Source organism: Mandrillus leucophaeus, unplaced genomic scaffold, assembly GCF_000951045.1.
Source record: "Mandrillus leucophaeus isolate KB7577 unplaced genomic scaffold, Mleu.le_1.0 Scaffold71, whole genome shotgun sequence".
NCBI classification, from domain to species: domain Eukaryota; kingdom Metazoa; phylum Chordata; class Mammalia; order Primates; family Cercopithecidae; genus Mandrillus; species Mandrillus leucophaeus.
In genome coordinates, this window is record NW_012107697.1 from 3,700,896 (window position 1) to 3,720,369 (window position 19,474).

At 47.8% G+C, this 19,474-nt stretch overlaps 1 protein-coding gene across 1 annotated transcript in view; it reads left to right on the forward strand.

The window, feature by feature from the left end:
• Positions 1 to 1,800: 1,800 nt before the first annotated feature.
• GRIK4 (glutamate receptor, ionotropic, kainate 4) overlaps positions 1,801 to 19,474 on the forward strand; it is a 369,007-nt gene continuing 351,333 nt past the window's right edge. The window contains exons 1-2 of the mRNA XM_011964977.1: positions 1,801 to 1,912; positions 8,320 to 8,451. Of these exons, the coding sequence (XP_011820367.1) occupies positions 8,370 to 8,451 (82 nt within the window). The 5' untranslated portion in view covers positions 1,801 to 1,912; positions 8,320 to 8,369. The remainder of the gene's footprint in view (positions 1,913 to 8,319; positions 8,452 to 19,474) is intronic.

Sequence of the window (19,474 nt, forward strand, 5' to 3'; positions counted from 1 at the left end):
AGCATCATTATGATCGTCACAATCACATTCCTACATTTCCTCAAGTGCCAACTGCGTACTGGGTTCTGGGACATGCAGAGAAGGTGGGTGTAGTGAGTGATGGGTGAGAACAAGTTCCTGGAGCCAACGCCCAGTTCCTCCATTTCCCTGCTGAGTGACCTTGGCAAGTTACACAACCTCAGTTCCAGGTCTGCAGGTGGGGAGTACGGCAGTTAGGATGACAGTATCTGCTTCGCAGGCTTCTCCTGAAGAGTAAATGAGTCTAAAGTAGTACTTTGCATATAGTAAATATTCAATAAAGATTATATTATCATAGAGTTCAGTTCTTACAACTGCAGAATTCCCAGAGCTTCTAAGAACCTTAGAGATCATCTAGTCTAATTCCCTCATTTTACAGAATGAGAGACTGCAGCTCAGAGGGTTGACTCCCAGAGCTGGTGAGCACCCAGGTTCCTGATTCCTGGAACAGTCTTGCATCCTGGCATCTCCCTGTTTGTTGTCAGGGAGAGAGGATACCTAGAAAGTGCTGCCCAACTGCATTAGGCCACAAGGATTGATTCTCCCTCAAGGAGGCCACAGAGGCTGAAGCAGACTCACTCCCCTGTCATGGCCACCCCCTACCCCTGCACACTCCATCCAGGCTGCTGGCTACAGCTTGGAGTTTCTCCTAGCCAGGGAAGAGTCAGGACAGCAGAGAAGCTCACATCCATTTTTTGAGGAGCCTGGAGCATCAGGAAGAGTAATCAAGATCTTGTTGCCCACAGTGGGGAAAACACTTGTCATTAATCTGGCTGCCCCTCTGATTCCCTCTACCCTCCCTTCCACCCCACACCGACTGGTGGCTGTCAGCCTCCTCTCTGACCCACCTCGGAAAATCACAATTAATGATGTAGTAGCCCTGTGAGGATGAGAGACACGAGCAGAGGGACTGCTGACAAGTCAGGAGAGGAGAAGCTATTTGCACAACTGGGCCGATGGAGTCCAGACAGCATGTGCACAGCCAGAATACCGTGAGCTGTCTGCAGGTGGTGCCTGTCTGTGCTTATGAACTGGCTGCTGCTCATTAAACAGCAAACATTTATTAAACTTCTAGTCAGTATAGACATAATAGCAGGTGTGGCAGGTGGTACATGCCCCAAAGAGATGTTCCCCTGCTTTAAAAAATGCAAAGTGAAATAGCCATTCATTCATTCATTCATTCATTCATTCATTCATTCATTCATTCATTCATGCATTTGACAGTATGTGTAGGCTGCTGCTTGCCAGGCGCTGTCCAAGGTGCTGAAAGTGAATAAGCGTGTTAAAGCCCCTGCCATATGGGGCTTGTATTCAAAATACAAGCATGGAACCAGGGGGCCAGTCTCTTTCCCTTGAGAGAGATGTTAGAGGATCTTCTAGCTTGAGGAAATGGATTCAGTCTCACAATTGTAAAAAACTGGAAATGAGCTTCCCCTTCTGGGAAAAGTGGAGACACCTGATTTTTGGTGTTAAGGTAAGGACACATCGCAGGCAGGTAAATGGTTAAGCAGAGGTGAGAACTTGGAAGCCTCAGCTCTGAGTGCGGTGCTCACAGTGCATCTTTGAGGCCCTTGGGGGACAGCATGTGATTAAATGATGCCCCATGAGCAGCGGACAGCGAAGGCTGGAGGGTCAAAGGAGGAGAGCCTTCGTGGGTAGAGAAATAGTACCTAGATTGTAAATTCCTCATCTTCAGTGACACCAAATACCACTCACATGTAAACACTTTGCAGTTGACAGAGTGTTTCCACATATGTTCTCTGATTAGACTCTTTTATTATTCCAACAGATACTTTCTGAGTGCCTACTATGTGCCAGCCTGTGCTAGGCACTGAGGACACAGGTGGAAAAGCCCGAATTGCTCCCTGCTCTCCTGGCGCTTATCACCCCGGAGGTAGGCACTGCCATTCTCATGTTACTGGCGGAGGAAAAGGCAGGCTCTGAGGGGGGCAACTGCTCACGAGCATTCATTGTAAGGCCCAGAGCCAGACCGAGCCCAGCTTCTGTCCAGTCTGGGCCTTCCCTCTGCGCTCAGGATCAGCAAGGGTCCTGTCGGGTGTCGAGAGCAGGAGTCTCAAATAGATGGGAATTTCTGTTTTTGAACTCTCTGTCTTCCAGACTACCTAAAATATGGGATTGAGGCCCAACTCTGTCTAGGTGGGGACTGTCAGAGGCCCTCTGAGGTTGGAAGCTGTACTGACATACCTGCTTTCAACCTAAATTCTGCCAACACTGCTGAATTCAACTGTAGTCAAAGCAGGGGCCTAGGATTTGTGATTGCATATGATTAGACACATACTTCAATTTGAACCCAGCATTGCTGTTTTTGTTGCATGAGCTTGGATAAGTTTCTGAGCCTTTCTGAGCCTCAGCTTCCTCACTTGTGAAATGGAGATGCAATGCCATCTTACAGGGTGAGTACATGGTTGCGAAGAGTTAGTATTTATTATTATCATTATTATTATTATTATTATTATTGTTATTATTTGAGACAGATCTTGCTCTATCACCCAGGCTGGAGTGCAGTGGCACGATCTCTGCCCACTGCAACCTCTGCCTCCCGATTCAAGCGATTCTCCTGCCTCAGCCTCCCGAGTAGCTGGGATTACAGGCACCTGCCACCACACCTGGCTAATTTTTGTATTTTTAGTAGAGACAGGGTTTCACCATGTTGGCCAGGCTGGTCTCAAACTCCTGACCTCACGTGATCCACCCGCCTTGGCCTCCCAAAGTGCTGGGATTACAGGTGTGAGCCACCACGCCTGGCCAGTATTTATTATTGGGTGCTTACTCCGAGCAGCAGTGCACAGCATCTTATTATGCAATCCTTATAGCAATTCCATGAGGGAACTATTATCATCCCCATATTACAAATGAAGAAGTCAAGGTTTAGAGATGTTAGCTGACTTGCCCAAGGTGTGCAGCTAGTACATGGCAGTGTAGGACTCAACCCCGTGTTCTTACCTGTGGCAGCCAGACCAAGCCCCAGGCACAGAATCAGAGGGCAGTACACATTTGCTTCCCTCCCCTTCTCAGCATATATTATCGTGATTCCCCTTTGCCTGCATCTGCGGCATTATGTCTGCTTAGCTTGTTTGTTTTAATTATGGTGCATATACAAAATGCACACACCAAACTGGGAATTTATTTCATATTGACCCCATCTGTTCATTTCATTCAGCCAATATTATTGGAGCACCTACTATGTGTCAGATAGGGTGCTGGGTACTTGGTGCTGTCCAGACAGCATCGTCATCATAGGTAGGATGTATGTCCCAGTGAGGCGTGTTAGGGTATGGTGGCAGCAGATGGGGAAGGGATCACAGAAGCCTTGAGGGGAGGCAATGAGCAGAACCTGGAAAACACAGCTTGCAGTCCATCAGGGGATGGGACTGCATTCCAAGCAGAAGTGCCTGCAGTGGGCAGAGGGCACAGTGAAAGCACACAACTTTTGGGGAGTGGGGCTTTCGCTCTGCTGGGGCATCAGGTGCCGTAGGGTACAGAGTAGGGACAGGTGAGCAGGGCCAGATCATGGGAGGGTTTATCTATTAGAGTGAGGGGATTGCCCTGATCTGCTGTGCAATGGAGAGCTCCCCAAGACTTTAGTGCAGGAGTGTGTCATTATCAAGTTTGTATTTCTGTAACAAGCCCCTGGCTGCTATATGGAGAACCAAATGGAGAGAGAAAGACTAGAGGATGGGGGCCCGAATGAAGATGCTATTGCAGAGATCCAGGTTGTTGCTGACAAATGTCTGTACTTGGACAGCCGGTGGTGATGGAGAGAAAAGTGTGGTATTTAGGAGGCAGCGCTGTCAGGATCTGGGGACTTATTAAATGTGAGGGTATGGGGACATAGAAATCTAGGCTCTCAGACTTCTGGCTTGGGTGACTGGTGGATTGTGGTGCCACCTACTAAGAAGAAGTAGGAGGAGGAGCAGGTGGCGGGCGTGGTGGAGACTACGCCTTCTCTTTAGGACAAGGTGTTTGTGACGTGCTGTGGGATCCCCAGGTGGAGATGTCATGAGGCAGGTGTGCAGTCATAGTGTTCTGGGCTTGAGCTGTCGATGTCAATGCCACAGCATGCAGGCAGGTGGAGGAGAATACACCATGGGCAGGGGAGAAACCCCCCATGGAGGGTAGTGGTCGTGGAAAGAGCGTCTTGGTGCTCTAACTTCAGGATAATTTCTGTTTTTGCCTCTGAATTATTAAAATATTTTCAGTTAATGAGGGATGCACTGTTAGTTCCTAAGACTAGATTTATCTGAATGTTAAGCTGAAAATAAGACCCCAAATGTCTTTGTGTTTTTTTGATGAAGAATCTAAAAGCTTCATCTTTCTGCTCTGTAGCAGTTAAGATAGAAAAGCTAGTGGAGTGAGAGACCTGTCTAGCCTTGGCTCTGCCTCCAGACAGTTGTGTGACCTTCAGCTGGGCACGTATCTTTTCTTGGGCCCAGCTTCCTCATCTGTAATAGAGCTTGTTCTGTGGATTAACTATGATAAAGACTGTGCAAAGAATTTTGCAAGCCACTGAGCCTTACAGACATGCAACATGGTGGCTCTTTTCATTCTTGTAAGGTTTAAGAGGAAATTATTTCTCATCACTGTGTCTAGGGGGTCACAGAACTGAGGCCCAAGAGCAGCCCAGGACCTGAGCCACTGTCATGCTTAAATGTAGTCTCGGCTGGGCGTGGTGACTCACTCCTGTAATGCCAGCACTTTGGGAGGCTGAGGTGGGTGGATCACCTGAGATCAGGACTTCAAGACCAGCCTGGTCATCATGGTGAGGTCCCATCTCCACTAAAAAATTAGCCAGGCGTGGTGGTGGGCACCTGTAATCCCAGCTATGTGGGAGGCTGAGGCAGGAGAATTGTTTGAACCTGAGAGGTGGAGGTTGCAGTGAGCCAAGATCGCGCCACTGTACTCCAGCCTGAGTGACAGAGCAAGACTCCATCTCAAAAAAAAAAAAAAAGGTAGTTTCCAGGATCCACCAGTGTTTGGGGCTGTGAGCAGCTACACTCAGTTCCTCAGGCCTGCACGAACTGAACTGAGTGTAGTTTTGTCATCAGATACAATTTACACAGGGTAATCTGACACCTGTTTAGCAGTCTGCATAATAATTATGGTGCAGCATGCTGATCAGGCATAAATGGAAGGCATTTGAGGTAAGTGACTGTATTTAGTAGTACTTTTATATAGCCTAATCAGATTATTACAGTTTTTTTCTCCTTGTTCATTCATTTATCCACTCAACAAATATTTATTAAGGCTGTATAATATACCAGGCACTGTTCTAGGCCCTGGGGATATAGTCCAAACAAGATTCCTGTCCTTGCCCCACCTCTATTGAGCTAAAATTCTAGTAAGGAGACATAAAATCACTGAATAATCAACTTTATCCATAATGAGTAAGAATGTCTAGCTTCTCCTGAGACTGTGTTTGCTTTAATCTATCCCTGCACCAACACCCATGAATTAAAGAACAAAGATTCTGGGCCTGATTTGCCAACAGCGGAGTTGCCTTCACCCCCATCCTTTACTCTTTATCTTCCTCTGTCTACCCCTAGCAGGCGATTGCTTGAGGTCTTCCTTCCATTCATTGAACAAATATGTGCTATGCACCTATTATGTATAAATAGACTCTGGGGATGCAACAGGAACTTGGACACAGTCCTTTCCCTTAAGGAGCACATACTGATCCCAGGCGTAGATGCATAAAGACAACAACAGTGGCAGGAAAAGTGCTGCTCTCAGAGCCATGCCAGGGTGCTGATGGCTCACAGAGAGGCCCCATTCTGGCCATGGCAGGGGCGAGCAGAGGGGTGTTCTTTGGGCAGAAGGGATGCCCTATGCACAGGAAGTGACAAGGCTCTGAGTGTAGATGAAATGTTGAGTATGCTGGGGGAGGTGGGGTGTCTCTGAACAAAATTTTTTTCTGAGGCATAACACACATAAGGAAAAGTGCACACATCATAAGTTTATAGCTCAGTGAGCTTTCATAAAGTGAACACAGCTCTGTAACCAACACTCAGCGTGAAAACCAGAGAACATCACCAGCACCGGTGAGTCCCCTCATGTCCCCTGCCAGTCACCACCCTAACCATGAAACTGGACTTCCAACAGCACAGAGTGGTTTGGTCTATTTTTACACTTTATATAGACATAATTATTCTGTCTCTAGAATGTGTAATCTTTTGTACCAGTCTTTTTTTGCTAAATCTTATATTTATGACATTCATCCATGCTGTTGCATGTAGTTGTTGATTATTCATTTTCATTTCTGTATAACATTCCACTGTGTGCATATATAATATATTTCTCCATCCTGCTGCTGGACATTCCAGTTTAGGAAAACTGGAAACCACCAGAGTGCTGCTATGTATGCATGTCTTTGGTGATCATATACCTGCATTTCTGCTTGATACATACCTAGAAATGGAGTTAGGGGGTCATTAGGCTAGATGTAAAGCTCTAGTAGACCAGTTTTCCAAAGTACTTACTTCAATTTACACTCCTACTAACACTGCATAAGAGTTCCAGTTTTTCCACATCCTTTCTAACACTTACTGTTGTCTTTTTTTTTTTTTAATCATTATGGTAGGTGTACAGTGGTTATATTATTGTGGTTTAAAATTTCATTTTCTTGATGCTTAATGAGGCTGAGCACCTTTTCAAATGTTTGTAAGCCATTCGGATATCTTCTTTAGTAAAGTGTCTGTTCAAACCTTTGCCCATTTTCCTATTGGATTGTCTGTCTAGGGGATGGAGGAAAAAACTTTTTTTTTTTTTTTGAGATGCAGTCTTGCTCTGTCGCCCAGGCTGCAGTGCAGTGGCACGATCTTGGCCCACTGCAAGCTCCACCTCCCCGGTTCGTGCCATTCTCCTGCCTCAGCCTCCCGAATAGCTGGGACTACAGGTGCCCACCACCATGCCCAGCTAATTTTTTGTATTTTTGGTAGAGATGGGGTTTCACTGTGTTAGCCAAGATGGTCTCCATCTCCTGACTTCGTGATCTGCCCACCTTGGCCTCCCAAAGTGCTAGGATTACAGGCGTGAGCCACCGCGCCGGGTCGAAACATGTTAATGCTACTCTCCCAACCCAGGCACCTGGGATTAGCATATCCAGGTGCTCATCAACCGCACCCTCACCCCAGTGAAGCAAGCAGAGCTGGTCATCGGCAGACTCTGGGTCTCAGTGGGGGCCAAGGCATGGGCTGCCTTGGGGAGAGGCAGCCCCTGCAAGGTTCTGGATTTGACATCAGAGGCCCACCCACCTCAGGAAGGAGGAGAGGGATTGGTAGAGGATGGGGGTGGGGCTGGTTTTCAGGGGTAGTAGAACAGATGTGGAAAGCAGCTGATAACCTGGGAGGTGTGTGTCTGCCCTCCATATTTGCTGGGAACGGACCTCTCCCATCTGGGCCAGGGAGGACCCGACATTTGTGTAGCACCTCATTTAGGCCAGACCCTGAGCACGGTGGCTTCTCCGATGTTACGTTGATTCTTCTTTAGTTCAACTCCACCAGGAGGGGTTGTTATACCACTTTTACATGTGAGGACACTGAGCTGAGACACAGAGGGGCCCTCATGAAGGCCACACAATTGGTAATTAGAGGAGCTGGTCTTGAACCCAGTTCCCTCTCACACCTCTCGTCAGTGTGCAGTGCCTGTGCTGCATTTGGGGCAATGGAGTAATCCTCCCATCTCTCCTATCCCTTCCTCTTCTGCTCACGCATGGCTCCAATTCCTGAAGAGCAGATGAGGCTTTTGTTTGTTTGAGATAAAGGCTTGCTCTGTCAGCCAGGCTGGAGTGCAACGGCGAATAGCGCGACCTCAGCTCACTGCAACCTCTGCCTCCTGTGTTCGAGTCTGTGCCTCAGCATCCCGAGTAGCTGGGATTACAGGCATGCGCCACCCCGCCCACCTAATTTTTGTGTTTTTAGTAGAGACGGGGTTTGCCATGTTGGCCAGGCTGGTCTCGAACTCCTGGCCTCAAGCGATCCACCCGCCTTGGCCTCCCAAAGTGCTGGGATTACAGGCGTGAGCCACTGTGCCTTGCTGAGAGCAGATGAGGTTCTTCATTTCTAATGGCATGCCATGAATCATCCAACCACAGTTACAGCAACCTGCCCCATGTCGGCTGAAGTTAGAACCTGAGCCTTCTTTGAGCCCAGGGTGTAGGGAGGAAAGACAAAGGGGCCTCTCCGGCTCCGTGACTTTCCCTGGTAGCTGGGGGTCACTGGGATGGTGGGGCAGCTGCCTAGCTGGAGCCTGGGACTCACGTGCCCCCCACCCCCTCTCTCGCAGAGTTATGTCATGCCCAGGCCAGCAGGGGGCTCCATGAGGATTCATAGAAGATGCCCCGCGTCTCGGCGCCTTTGGTGCTGCTTCCTGCGTGGCTCGTGATGGTCGCCTGCAGCCCACACTCCTTGAGGATCGGTAAGTGTGGTCTGGCTCGGGGCAGTGCCCCCATCCACTATCCAGGTGTCCACAAGGGACATGAGAGTGCTGCACAGGACCTGGAGAAGCCGCCCAGCCTGTGCACTGTGCCCTCCCTGAGTGTGGCTGGGGTGAAGATGCAGGTGGTGGGGGTGGAGGCAGCTGACAGGTGACCACTCAGATCTGGTCAACCTCCCGACTCCCTGGCCACTAGAATAAAGATGCTGATAACTTCCTGGTGCAGTCAATGTAGGTTCAGCCTAGCCGGTTAAGAGGCAGCTGTTGGGGAAGGAGGAGGGTGAGAATGGCCATGGGGATTCCAAATCTAGGGCTGGAGATGGGAGAAGAGGTCCCTTCTTTCCTATGGTCAGTCCAAGAAGGCTTCCTGGAGAGCATGCTATGTCCACAACTTGGAAGAAGCCAGGAGTCTGCTGGGGTGGCCTGGCTGCTTGGAAGGGCCCTTGACATTGGATCTGCTTGCCGTGGCCTGGCTCTGAGAGGGAGGGCAGGGTCATGTGAGTCTCTCCCTTGCCTTGTTGCTGTGGGACGCCTACTCTAGGTGTGGGCAGGCGGGCTTCCATCGAGCCCTCAGCACCCCATCCCTGGAGGGATGGGCCTGGGAAGTTGGGTGCCTCCTCCCTGCCAGGACTGAACAAGCCTTGTCAACTGCAGGTTGAGGCTCTCCAGGTCCTGGGTCCTGGGGACACAGCCAGCCACAGGGACAAGGACACAGTTCAGTCTGGCAGGCACAGCGTGGTCATCTGATGGCTCAGCAACAGAGAACCCATGGAATTAGGACAGATGTGGGGTATTGGGGATCGGGGGTGTCTATGTGTTCATGGAGGGATGGGGGTTAGTGTGGACAGGTGGGTGGAGCACAGCAGTGACAAACCCAGAAAGGTAGGTTGATGGCCACAAGATGACCCATCCAACAGCAGAGCCCCAGGGGTAGGGTTAAGTGACAGCCCTAGAGGAACTCAAATACCAGGCAGGTTACCCCAAGGGATAACCACATGAGGCCCCTCTTCCCACACTGCAGATGGGGGTAGGGGTGGGGTTGGGAGTAAAGGCAGGAATCTAGATCTTAAGTCGGAGCCTGAAAGCGTTAGAGGCTGACTTAGAGCAAAGATGGCATGATGCTGAATCTCAGGGAGTTGACTTAAAGCTCCCAAATTCCTCCAGCTGCATTCAGGTCGGTGTGCTGGTGGTGGTCAGGAGGCCATGGTGTGGGCAGAGGTGGGCGAGCCACCGAGACCTGACTAGGCCAGGTGTCACAGGCCAGAAGCCCAGCCTGCAGCTCTGTAAGCTGCTCCGTTTTACCTTGCGGGCACAGTTTTTCATGCAAATGCAGAGGAGCTGATTGGAATCAGAAACGTGGACAGGTGACTCAGTTCTCCCCCTCACCCTGCCCTCGACACACTGCTCTGCATGCTTAAAAAAAAGAAATTAAAAAGCAAAATTTTCCCTCCCAGTTCTCCATTCATTTTTACAGAAACTTCAAAACCTAACTCAATTCTGTTTAGCAGCAATGCAAAACGGTTCATATCCTTAAGATGTTTAATTTATAAGATGCCTATAGTTATTCAGCGTTTACTGTGAGGTTTTCTCCCCCTCTAAATGAGCGAATAAAGTAGCAACCCATCAATTTCCATTTGTTGCTAATCGGAAGCGGAAAGGAATTGAGGCAGAATCGGCAGTGCCTCATGGCCTCACTTCTCCTGACACTTGTGCTCCGAGAGGGAAGCAGAAAGTAGAGCTGACAGGTCCCTCGCTTGGCTGCCACAACAGAGGGCTTCAAAGGGACCCCTCGTGCTCCCAAACCCATACTCTGAACAATGCTTGTTCAGTTCTTTCAAGACTGCTGGCCCTCGGTTTTGGTTCATGCTAGGCCACTTCCAGCCGCTTTCCAGCCACGGGCCCTGCTGGCTAGCAAGGTCAAACCGGGCCTAATCTCCTGCAGAGGGCAGGAAGCAGAGTTAAGACAACAGAAAGAGAAGAAAAGAAAAACGCAAACAGCAGTGCCAGGACCTGTTCTTCCTGTCTCCTTGGTTAGCCTGAGTGCCAGGAGCTTTTCAAAAGTCTCCCAATCCTTATGGATGGAAAGTTGCTAATTACGTGGACTCTAGAGGGGATGTGGAGTAGGGCAGGGATGGGAAGAGAAGTGGGTCAAGAAAACACAAGTAGCTGTGCTGAGCAGCAGGCAGCCTTGCACACAGATGGGCCGGGCTGGCGTTAACTGTGCTGGGGTCTCTGGGATCCTTGAGAGGCTTATGGGAAGGGAAGGGGCTGCTGTGCCTCTCGCCTTCCCGGGGGTCACTTTTCCTTGCATTTGGGTTTTTCTGGGATTTTCCCCAACCCCAGCCTCAGAATGCGTGGCTCTCTGAATGGGGCTGCATGAAGAGACCAAGAATCTGAGAGATAAATCGCCCTGTTTGCTCCATCCTCAGCCCCACTTGTCTGCTGGTGACAATACGGATGTTTGGAAAGAGGCGGCCGAACCCATTACCCTGCCTTGTGACGGCTGTTTCTCATTCAAGTGAGGCACAGGGCAGGAGATACAGCCAAATTGTCTATTACAGTGTTTGGTGTTTACCCCTCGAATGAGGTTTTGGGTAAAAGAAAGGGATTTTATTTATGGCTGTGAGGCTGGCTGCATAAATTCCCCAAACTCTCACACATATGTCAACCCCTTCCGTCATCTATCTTCTGAAAATGTTTTCTGATTTTGCTTCTGTCCCTCTGGGTCCTCTGAGTGATGACTGTGGAGCTACAAGTTAATAAATGCCCTGAGAAGACCCCACCCCATCTTTGCACCCTCTTTGTTACTTAAAGAGACCAGAAAGCATTGTCATTCTTAGATTCAGAAGGGACTATAAGGATTCATTATCTAACCTGCTCATCTTGCAAATGAGGAAACAGGGCTGCAGCAGGCGGTGGTTTGGCCAAGGTCACCTGGCAAGTAGGGGCCTGGGTGGTGGCAGCTGGCAGTGGTGCTGGCATCCTTGACTCCTCTTCCAGTGCTTTCTTCTCCATGCACCCATGGCCTCCCTTAGCTTCTGAGAAGCAGAATCGCCTTCAACAGTAGGTGAAGGTTATATTCTCCTACAGTTTTCTCCATTCCTGTTTAGAAAACTTTTCAGACATTAGCAAATGTGTTACCTTTGCCCCTAACACCTTGGGACTCATTAAGTATTTGTTAACTGAATGAATGCTAGGCTCCAAGCCTATCTCTTGTTACTCCTTCCTTGGCTCTGTTGTTACTCCTTCCTTGGCTCTGTTGTTACTCCTTCCTTGGCTCTGTATTTTAGCTACACTAAACCACTCCCTGTGAGCCAAATATGCCAGGAAGATTTACTCTCAGCTTTACCTATTCCCTTGCTATCCCTATAGTGCTCTTCCTCCCATTCCATCTTCTCTGTCTGGAAAACAAATCCAACTCCTCCTTCTACTCCTCTTCTTTTTCTTTGTCTTCCTCCTCCATCACCATCAGCTTAAATGGCTCTTCCTCTGCAAAGTCCTTTCCCGTTATCATCCTGTCCATAAGAGGGAGAATTCATTTTTTTCCTACCATTCCCCCATTCCCCCAGCACATAACATCTGTTCCAGCACTTGCCATGTTATATTCTAAAGATTATAGCACTTTTCCACTAGACTCTGAACTCCATGGGAGAGTGACCCCCTAACACAAGGGCCCAACACATGATACAGAGAAGTATATGGCTCCAGCTCAATGAATGTGATGGATATATGAATCCATGGTCCTTGCAAGACTGGGTTTTCCAATAACATGTTTGGTACCATTGTTTTAAATGGCACTGTCTTACCTATGCATAAAGAGGTAAACTTATTGGAGAAAGTAGAAGAGAAAGGAGAAAGAGGAAAAGGAGAAAATGTTCATCTACCTGTCTTAGTTAAAAAAGAATAGGAATGGGCTGAAGATCCTGGTTGGGTTCTAGTGAAAGCTTTGGCAGTAATAATAAACTCAATGGTACAGTTATTCATTCATTAATTAACTCAACAAATATTTATTGAATGCTATGTGCCAAGCACTGAGGATGCAGTGCTACACGATAATAGCCAAAATAATAACTCCCATTCTTTGCCTGGCACTGGGCTAAGTATTCCCCATATCTCAGCCTGTCTCATTGGAACAAACAATCCCTTGTTATAGATGAAGAAACAGAGACTCAAAGAATTTAAATAACAAATCTAAGGTCACACAGCTACTGAAATTTGAACCTGTCTCCAACGCTGTCTCTTCCTGCTCTTCTAGAGCTGATGAACCCCTGGAAGCATTTGGGATATCTCATTGTCACAGCCATCACATTAAATATATTGTGTTCTGCTGGTAAGGAGCTGAAAGATGGAATCATCATTGCTAATATACTTTCTTGCTCTTTTTTGACACTTTTTACCTCCAAAGCATTTCTTAAAGGGCACAAAGTCTAGTTGAGAGATGAGGAAACTGAGGCATGGGGATTTCAGGGCTCATTCCAGGTGGCAAGGGAAGCTCTGCCCAGCATGGGTGTATTAGACACATCAGCAGGTAATTGTAGCAATTGAATCTCTCTTGTTTAAGGTTTTCCTGTGTGGTAAAGCAGCAAGAACTTGGATTTATTTGACACTCTGTCTTACGAGGACCCCCCAGGCACTTTACAACTGTAATTTTTTTACTTAGTTGGTTTCCCCCAATGAGCTCCAATTCTGTACAGAGAATGTTCAACATAGAACATTGAAATGTTATAAAGATAATAGGAGAATTGGGGGAGACAAGGGGAAAGGATTAAAAACACCAGTTTCTCATCTTGTTATGCTGTGTATTAAATATATCTGATTCACCGAGATTCAAATATACCAGCTGAATTCTTTGCCTTGTTTGTAGAGGATTCACCATGGGTTTGTTTGAGTAGTGGGCTCCTCTGATAATGTTAGCACATGATTTGATTTATGAAATTTTGATCAGCATGCAACTTTTCATCTCGTTTCCAAATTGAGTCACCCATATAGACAATCAATTGGTCTTTCACATTAGTGACAAATAGAAATTGATGACTTTCTCCTTCATCTGTCACCTAGAGGGGGAATATAGAAGGATTTCTAGGACGTAAGTCTCTCCCCTGGTAAGCACCTTAGGGAGGCTGTGTCTTTCTTATTCAGGTCTGTATTCCCAGAGTCTAGCACAGTGCTTGGCCCACAGTAGTGGGCTTAGTAAATGTTTGCTAAATGAATTCACTGTGGCAAGTTTTGAATTTTGAGCTGACCTGTCAGTTTGTAAACTTCTGTTCCCCCAGGAATCGGTCAAGGTTTAAAAATGCCAACCAATGTTATTGTCAGCCCATAAAATATATAATTAGGAGAGTAAATATTTTACCAAAAGAAAAAAAAGTCCGCGTGTGTGTCTGCATACACTTGTGCTTATGTAAGGCTGTCTCTCCTCTCCTCCTTGCTCCTCCCCTGCCACCAACACGTTTTGGGGTGGCTGAGGGAGGTGTGGCTGTAGTGAGAGAGATATCCAGGCTGGCATGCTGTTGTGTCATCCGTCTTCCCTTGGTCTTCAGGAGCACCACACAGGGTGCTTTTGGGATGTTTGTTCTCTCTTTTGCCCTTTCCAAAACCCATTGTGCACTGTAACTTCATCCATAATCTCTTCTGCTGAGAAGTTAGAGATGAATTAGGCCTAGATATTCCATTTTACAGATAAGAAATCCCGGGGTCCCAAAAGGTGAAATGAATTGGTGAATGCCCTTTTGGCGGTGCCAGGACTCCTGACTCCCAACCACCTGGGTGACATTCGTGCCATGGTTTGTGGTGAATAACGTGTTCTTACACACGTTAATTCAGTTTCCCCAGTGATCTGCAAGGCAGGTCGAAGTGCCCATCTTGTGGAGAGGAGCCTGAGGTGCCCAGGGTTGTGACTTCCCCAAGCTTGCACAGGTCGGGAAGAGGGGTCACATCAAAGGAAATGGACTCAGAAGCATCTGAGGACAGCATTGGGGCAGGGTCCTGAATAGCCTGCTGGCAGTGTGTTCTCGATGTATGAGATCCGAATGCCACCAGGGGCCAGTGTGCCGATGCCTGGGGGCTCACAAAACGAGGCCGAGCTAAAGAGAAAAAGCACATAGGTAATGGCAGCGAGCGTTAGTGAGTCTTGCTTCTCTATTTTGTTTTCTTAAGCATATTGGGATTGATCACTGGCAGAAGTGTCAGACATGAAGGGATGAGGCTATTGTTCCATATCTGAAGTCTTAGGTAACAGAGCTGATTTCCATATCATTTTGGTATGTGGCTGCCTGTGTTCATTTCTGCTAGAATGGCCTGAGTATCTCCAGGTTTTCAATGAATATTATGGGCTGATGGTATCTATTCGGTTGGATCGAGCAGCATGGCCAGTGGACCTGACTGGCAGTATCGGATTCAACAGGGATGAACATCGTATTGAAAGAGTGATGGTGATATTTCATCAGAATTTCAAAAACCTGTCTCCAACTCTGTGAAGTCATTTACAAAAAGTCTTGGGATGTGGAGTGAGTCACTAGCAAGCTCTATTTTGGTGGGGGGGGGGGTGTTGGGAGTGGAAATTATGGAAAGAGGTTTTGATTCCATGTAAAGAAGTGTTTTCCAGGCAGATGGAATGGACTTTTCTGGATACCAAGGTCCCCATACCCGGAGGTGGCCACAGATAGGTTGGACAGGGATTTCAGCCTCAAATGTGGTATTGGACCTGTTACCTCTAAGACCCCCTTCAGTCTGGGATTTGGTGATACAGTCTTTTCACCTCTGGTCTCTTCTCATCCTTTCATGGGGAGGCATTTCATTATCATTGTGTCCTCATTAATAACCATTAACAAGAGCTTAGAATTGAGGCAACCATCTGCCTAATTTAAGCCATGACCCCATTTGGCTCCAATCCTTTGGATAAGCCAGGTAGGACCTAAGAACCCTGCTAATTCTTTTGTTCTGTTGATGTAGACCTGGGCTGTCTCGGTGCTTCCTTCCTCCCTGTGGCCACTGATGGTGGAGCTGAAGAAGCACAGGCAATGTGGAAGCTGCTGCTAGACCTCAGCCGAGTGCCTGCGTGGGTGGGACGCGTGCGTGTGCATTGCCAGAGCCAGCACATCCCACTCACAGCCTCGCGGCTCGTCAGCAGGCAAGACAGTGGTCACACTTAGCTCTCATTAGTCTGGATAAACAGGCACACGTTCCCTATCGGCTTTACGGGGGCTGGGGTTCGGCTGGGGGGGTAGTGTGGGCAGCAGGGTGCTGCAGACAGCTGTCAGGCTGCCCAGCAGCCCCTCCATGTCCCATTGGTGTGTGTTTCCTCCCATTGAGCTGAGATATGGTGCCTGGGCAGCTTGTGGTGGACCCAGCCAGCGAGGCCCATTGAACCCACACTGATGAGGGGTGTTGTGGAGAGGACACTGACCAGTCAGGTTCAAATGCACACGCAATGGCAAACACAGTCCTCTAGCTGGGCAGACAGTGCCACTCTGCTGGACGCGAGAGGCACTGTGACTCAGTCAAATGCTCAACCCTGACTGGGGGTCTCTGGAATTGAGACTCTATCTGTCTGAGTATGACCCCTTTAGAAAAGGTTCATCATGTCTGTAGTCCCAGCTACTTGGGAGGCTGAGATGGAAGGATCACTTGAGTCCAGGTGTTTGAGGCTGCAGTGAGCTATGGTAGCACCACTGCCCTCCATCCTGGGTGACAGAACCCTGTCTCAAAGATAGATAGATAGATAGATAGATAGATAGATAGATAGATAGATAGATAGATAGATAGATAGATAGATAGAAGACAGATAAGTAGGTAGATAAGTACATACATAGGTAGGCAGATAAAGAGGTAGGTAGGTAGATAAGCAGACAGGTAGACAGAGAAAGAGGTAGGCAGACAGAGGTAGGCAGATGAAAGAAAAAAAAGGAAGGAAGAAAGAAGAAAGGAAGAAAAAGGAAGAAAGGAAGGAAGAAAGAAAGAAAGAGGAAGAAAAGAAAGAGAAAGAAAGGAAGAAAAAGAAAAGAAAACAAAAAGGAAAGAAAATAATTGAAAAGAAAGAGGCTTACCTCTCTGAAACCCTACCCCAGGGCAGATGTCAGCCCCAGCCCTTTATACTCCTGTCACTCCCTGTGTTTCAGGTGGTGAATTAGCCTGAACGGGCTTGACTGGTCATTTAGGGTAGTCCACAAGAGGGTCCCCTATGTCTCCCTCTCCTCTCAGTCTCTTCTGCCTGGACTCACCCAGGTTCCTTTAGTGGCTTTTCATATGATTGAGGAATGGAGTCAGATGTGTTGTGGGGAAACGCTGGAGCTGGTTCCTGGGAGGCTCTGGCACAGTGCACGCATTAACACCAGGAGCGTGGGCTCTGGAACCAGACCGCTTGGATATGAATCTGAGCTCCACCCTTCACTAGTTGTATGACCTTGGGCAAGAACATAATTTCTCAGTGCCTCCATTTCTTCATCTATAACATGGGCTAATAGTAGTCCCTGTTTTATGCTTTTATAAGAATTCAGTAAGTTCCTGCATAGAAGCACTTAGGATGGTGTCAGGCATACAGTAAGTGCTATGAAAGTGACATCTGTAATTGATGATAGACTACTGGGCCAGCCTGTTTCCATCTCTAGCCTTTGCCTGCCTGGATCACCCTTCCCCATGCCTCCACCAAATCTTGTCTTTTCTCTTTTTTTAAACCCTGCTTTAAATTCACCTTGTTCTAGGAGATGAGAATCGCCACCTTGTCTAGGGAACTTTCCCTTCCAAAGCGTGGGTGTGTGTGTGTTCACACACTCATGTGTGGGTTGCACTCTTTCTGGGCACTTACCCCCCGTTTCTGTACAGGCATTTTTTGAAACGTTATTTGAATTTCGTCTACCCTGGGAGGCTAAGAGCATCCTGAGGAGAGAGCTCTGTCTTTCCTACCCTCTTAGTACGGTGGACTCCACACAGGAGCAGTTGTCCCATTAGTATTGACTAATGGAGCTGAATGATTCCCCCTTCTTAAAAACCTTCCTTAGCTGCTGTCCCTCTACAGTGGGCTCTTGATTTTTCTTCTTCCTTTTACAGCAAAGCTCTGTAAAATAATTGCCTATTCAAGCTGTCTCCATTTCCTGTCCTCTCTTTCCCTATCAATAGGACCGTCTCCAACCAGACTTTCAGCCCTGGGCATTGATACCCAGATTGCTAAATCCAGTGATCCATCCCCAGGCCCCATCTTACTGGACTTAGCAGCAGCATTTGACATAGTATTTTCCTCCTTCTTCCTTGAAACACTTTTTCACTTGGCTTCTAGACCATGCCCTATCTTGTTCTTGCCCTGTTTCTGGCCATTCCGTCTCAGTTTCCTTTGCTTGTTCTTCCTCATCTCTTGATCTCTGAAGATGGATATGCCTCAGGGCCCAGTCCTTAAACCTCTTCTCTGTGCATGCCCACTGCCTGATGATCTCATGCAGTCTTAGGGCTTTAAAGGCATCGTTATGCTTGTGACTCTCTAATCTCATCCCCAGCTCTGACCCCTCTCCGAAACTCCAGATTCATCCCCACTGGGATGTCTAACAGAAACTCAGATTTGGCATGTCCAAAATCAAGTTCTTGATTTTCCCCTCCATGCCTGTTTCTCCTACTGTCTACCCATTTCATAAATGGTAATGCCATTCTACCTCTGTGGACATAGACTCCAAACCTTAGAGTCATCCTTGGTCTCATCTTTCTCTGACACCCACAGCCTCTCTATCAACAGTCCTGTTGGCTCTGCCTTCCAAGTATATCCAGTACAACCCAACGGCGTCTCACCACCTCAGCAGGCGCTTCCCTTTTCCAAGCCAGTATTATTTCTCCCTGGATTACTGCAAACCTTTCCTGTTAGTTTCTCTGCCTCTTTCTTGCCCTCTCACTTTTCATTGTCAAAATGGCAGCAAAAATGACTCTTTTAAGAGGTAAGTTGGATTGTGTCAGTCCACTGCTCCAGTCCTCCGCTGACTGCCCGTGTCAGAATAAAAGATGAAGTCCTCACAGTGGCCCACAGGGCCGTCCATGAACTGCCCTTTATTCTGGTGAATTTTATTGTCATTTCCTACCACCCCGCCTCTCACTCATGCCACACACCACCCCCAGCTCCACCAGCTTCTTTGCTTTTCTTCAAATGCACCAAGTGTGCTCCTGCCCCAGGGCCCTTGCACCTGTTGTGCTCTCTGCCTGGAACACTTTTCCCTTGGATATCTGTGTGGTTCACTTTCTCATGCTATGCAGGCAGGTCATGCCCTGACCATCCTCTAGCCCCTGCTCTGCCCCTGACACTTTCTGTCCTTCTTCTCTGCTTTCTTTTTCTTTTTCTTTTTTTTAAATTTTATTATACTTTAAGTTCTGGGATACATGTGCAGAACGTGCAGGTTTGTTACATAGGTATACATGTGCCATGGTGGTTTGCTGCACCCATCAGCCCGTCATCTACATTAGGTATTTCTCCTAATGCTATCCCTTCCCTTGTCCCCCACCCCCCAACAGGCCCCAGTTTCTGATGTTCCCCTTCCTGTGCCTGTATGTTCTCATTGTTCAACTCCCACTTATGAGTGAGAACATGCGGTGTTTGGTTTTCTGTTCTTGTGTTAGTTTGCTGAGAATAATGGTTTCCACCGTCATTCATGTTCCTGCAAAGGACATGAACTCATTCTTTTTTATGGCTGCATAGTATTCGATGGTATATATGTGCTGCATTTTCTTTGTCCAGTCTATCATTGATGGGCATTTGGGTTGGTTCCAAGTCTTTGCTATTGTGAATAGTGCTGCACTAAACATATGTGTGCATGTGTCTTTAGAGTAGAAAGATTTATAATCTTTTGGGTATATACCCAGTAATGGGATTGCTGAGTCAAAAGGTATTTCTAGGCCGGGTGCCATGGCTCCCGCCTATAATCCCAGCACTTTGGGAGGCTGAGATGGGCAGATCACGAGGTCAGGAGATCGAGACCATCCTGGCTCACACGGTGAAACCCCGTCTCTACTAAAAATACAAAAAAATCAGCTGGGC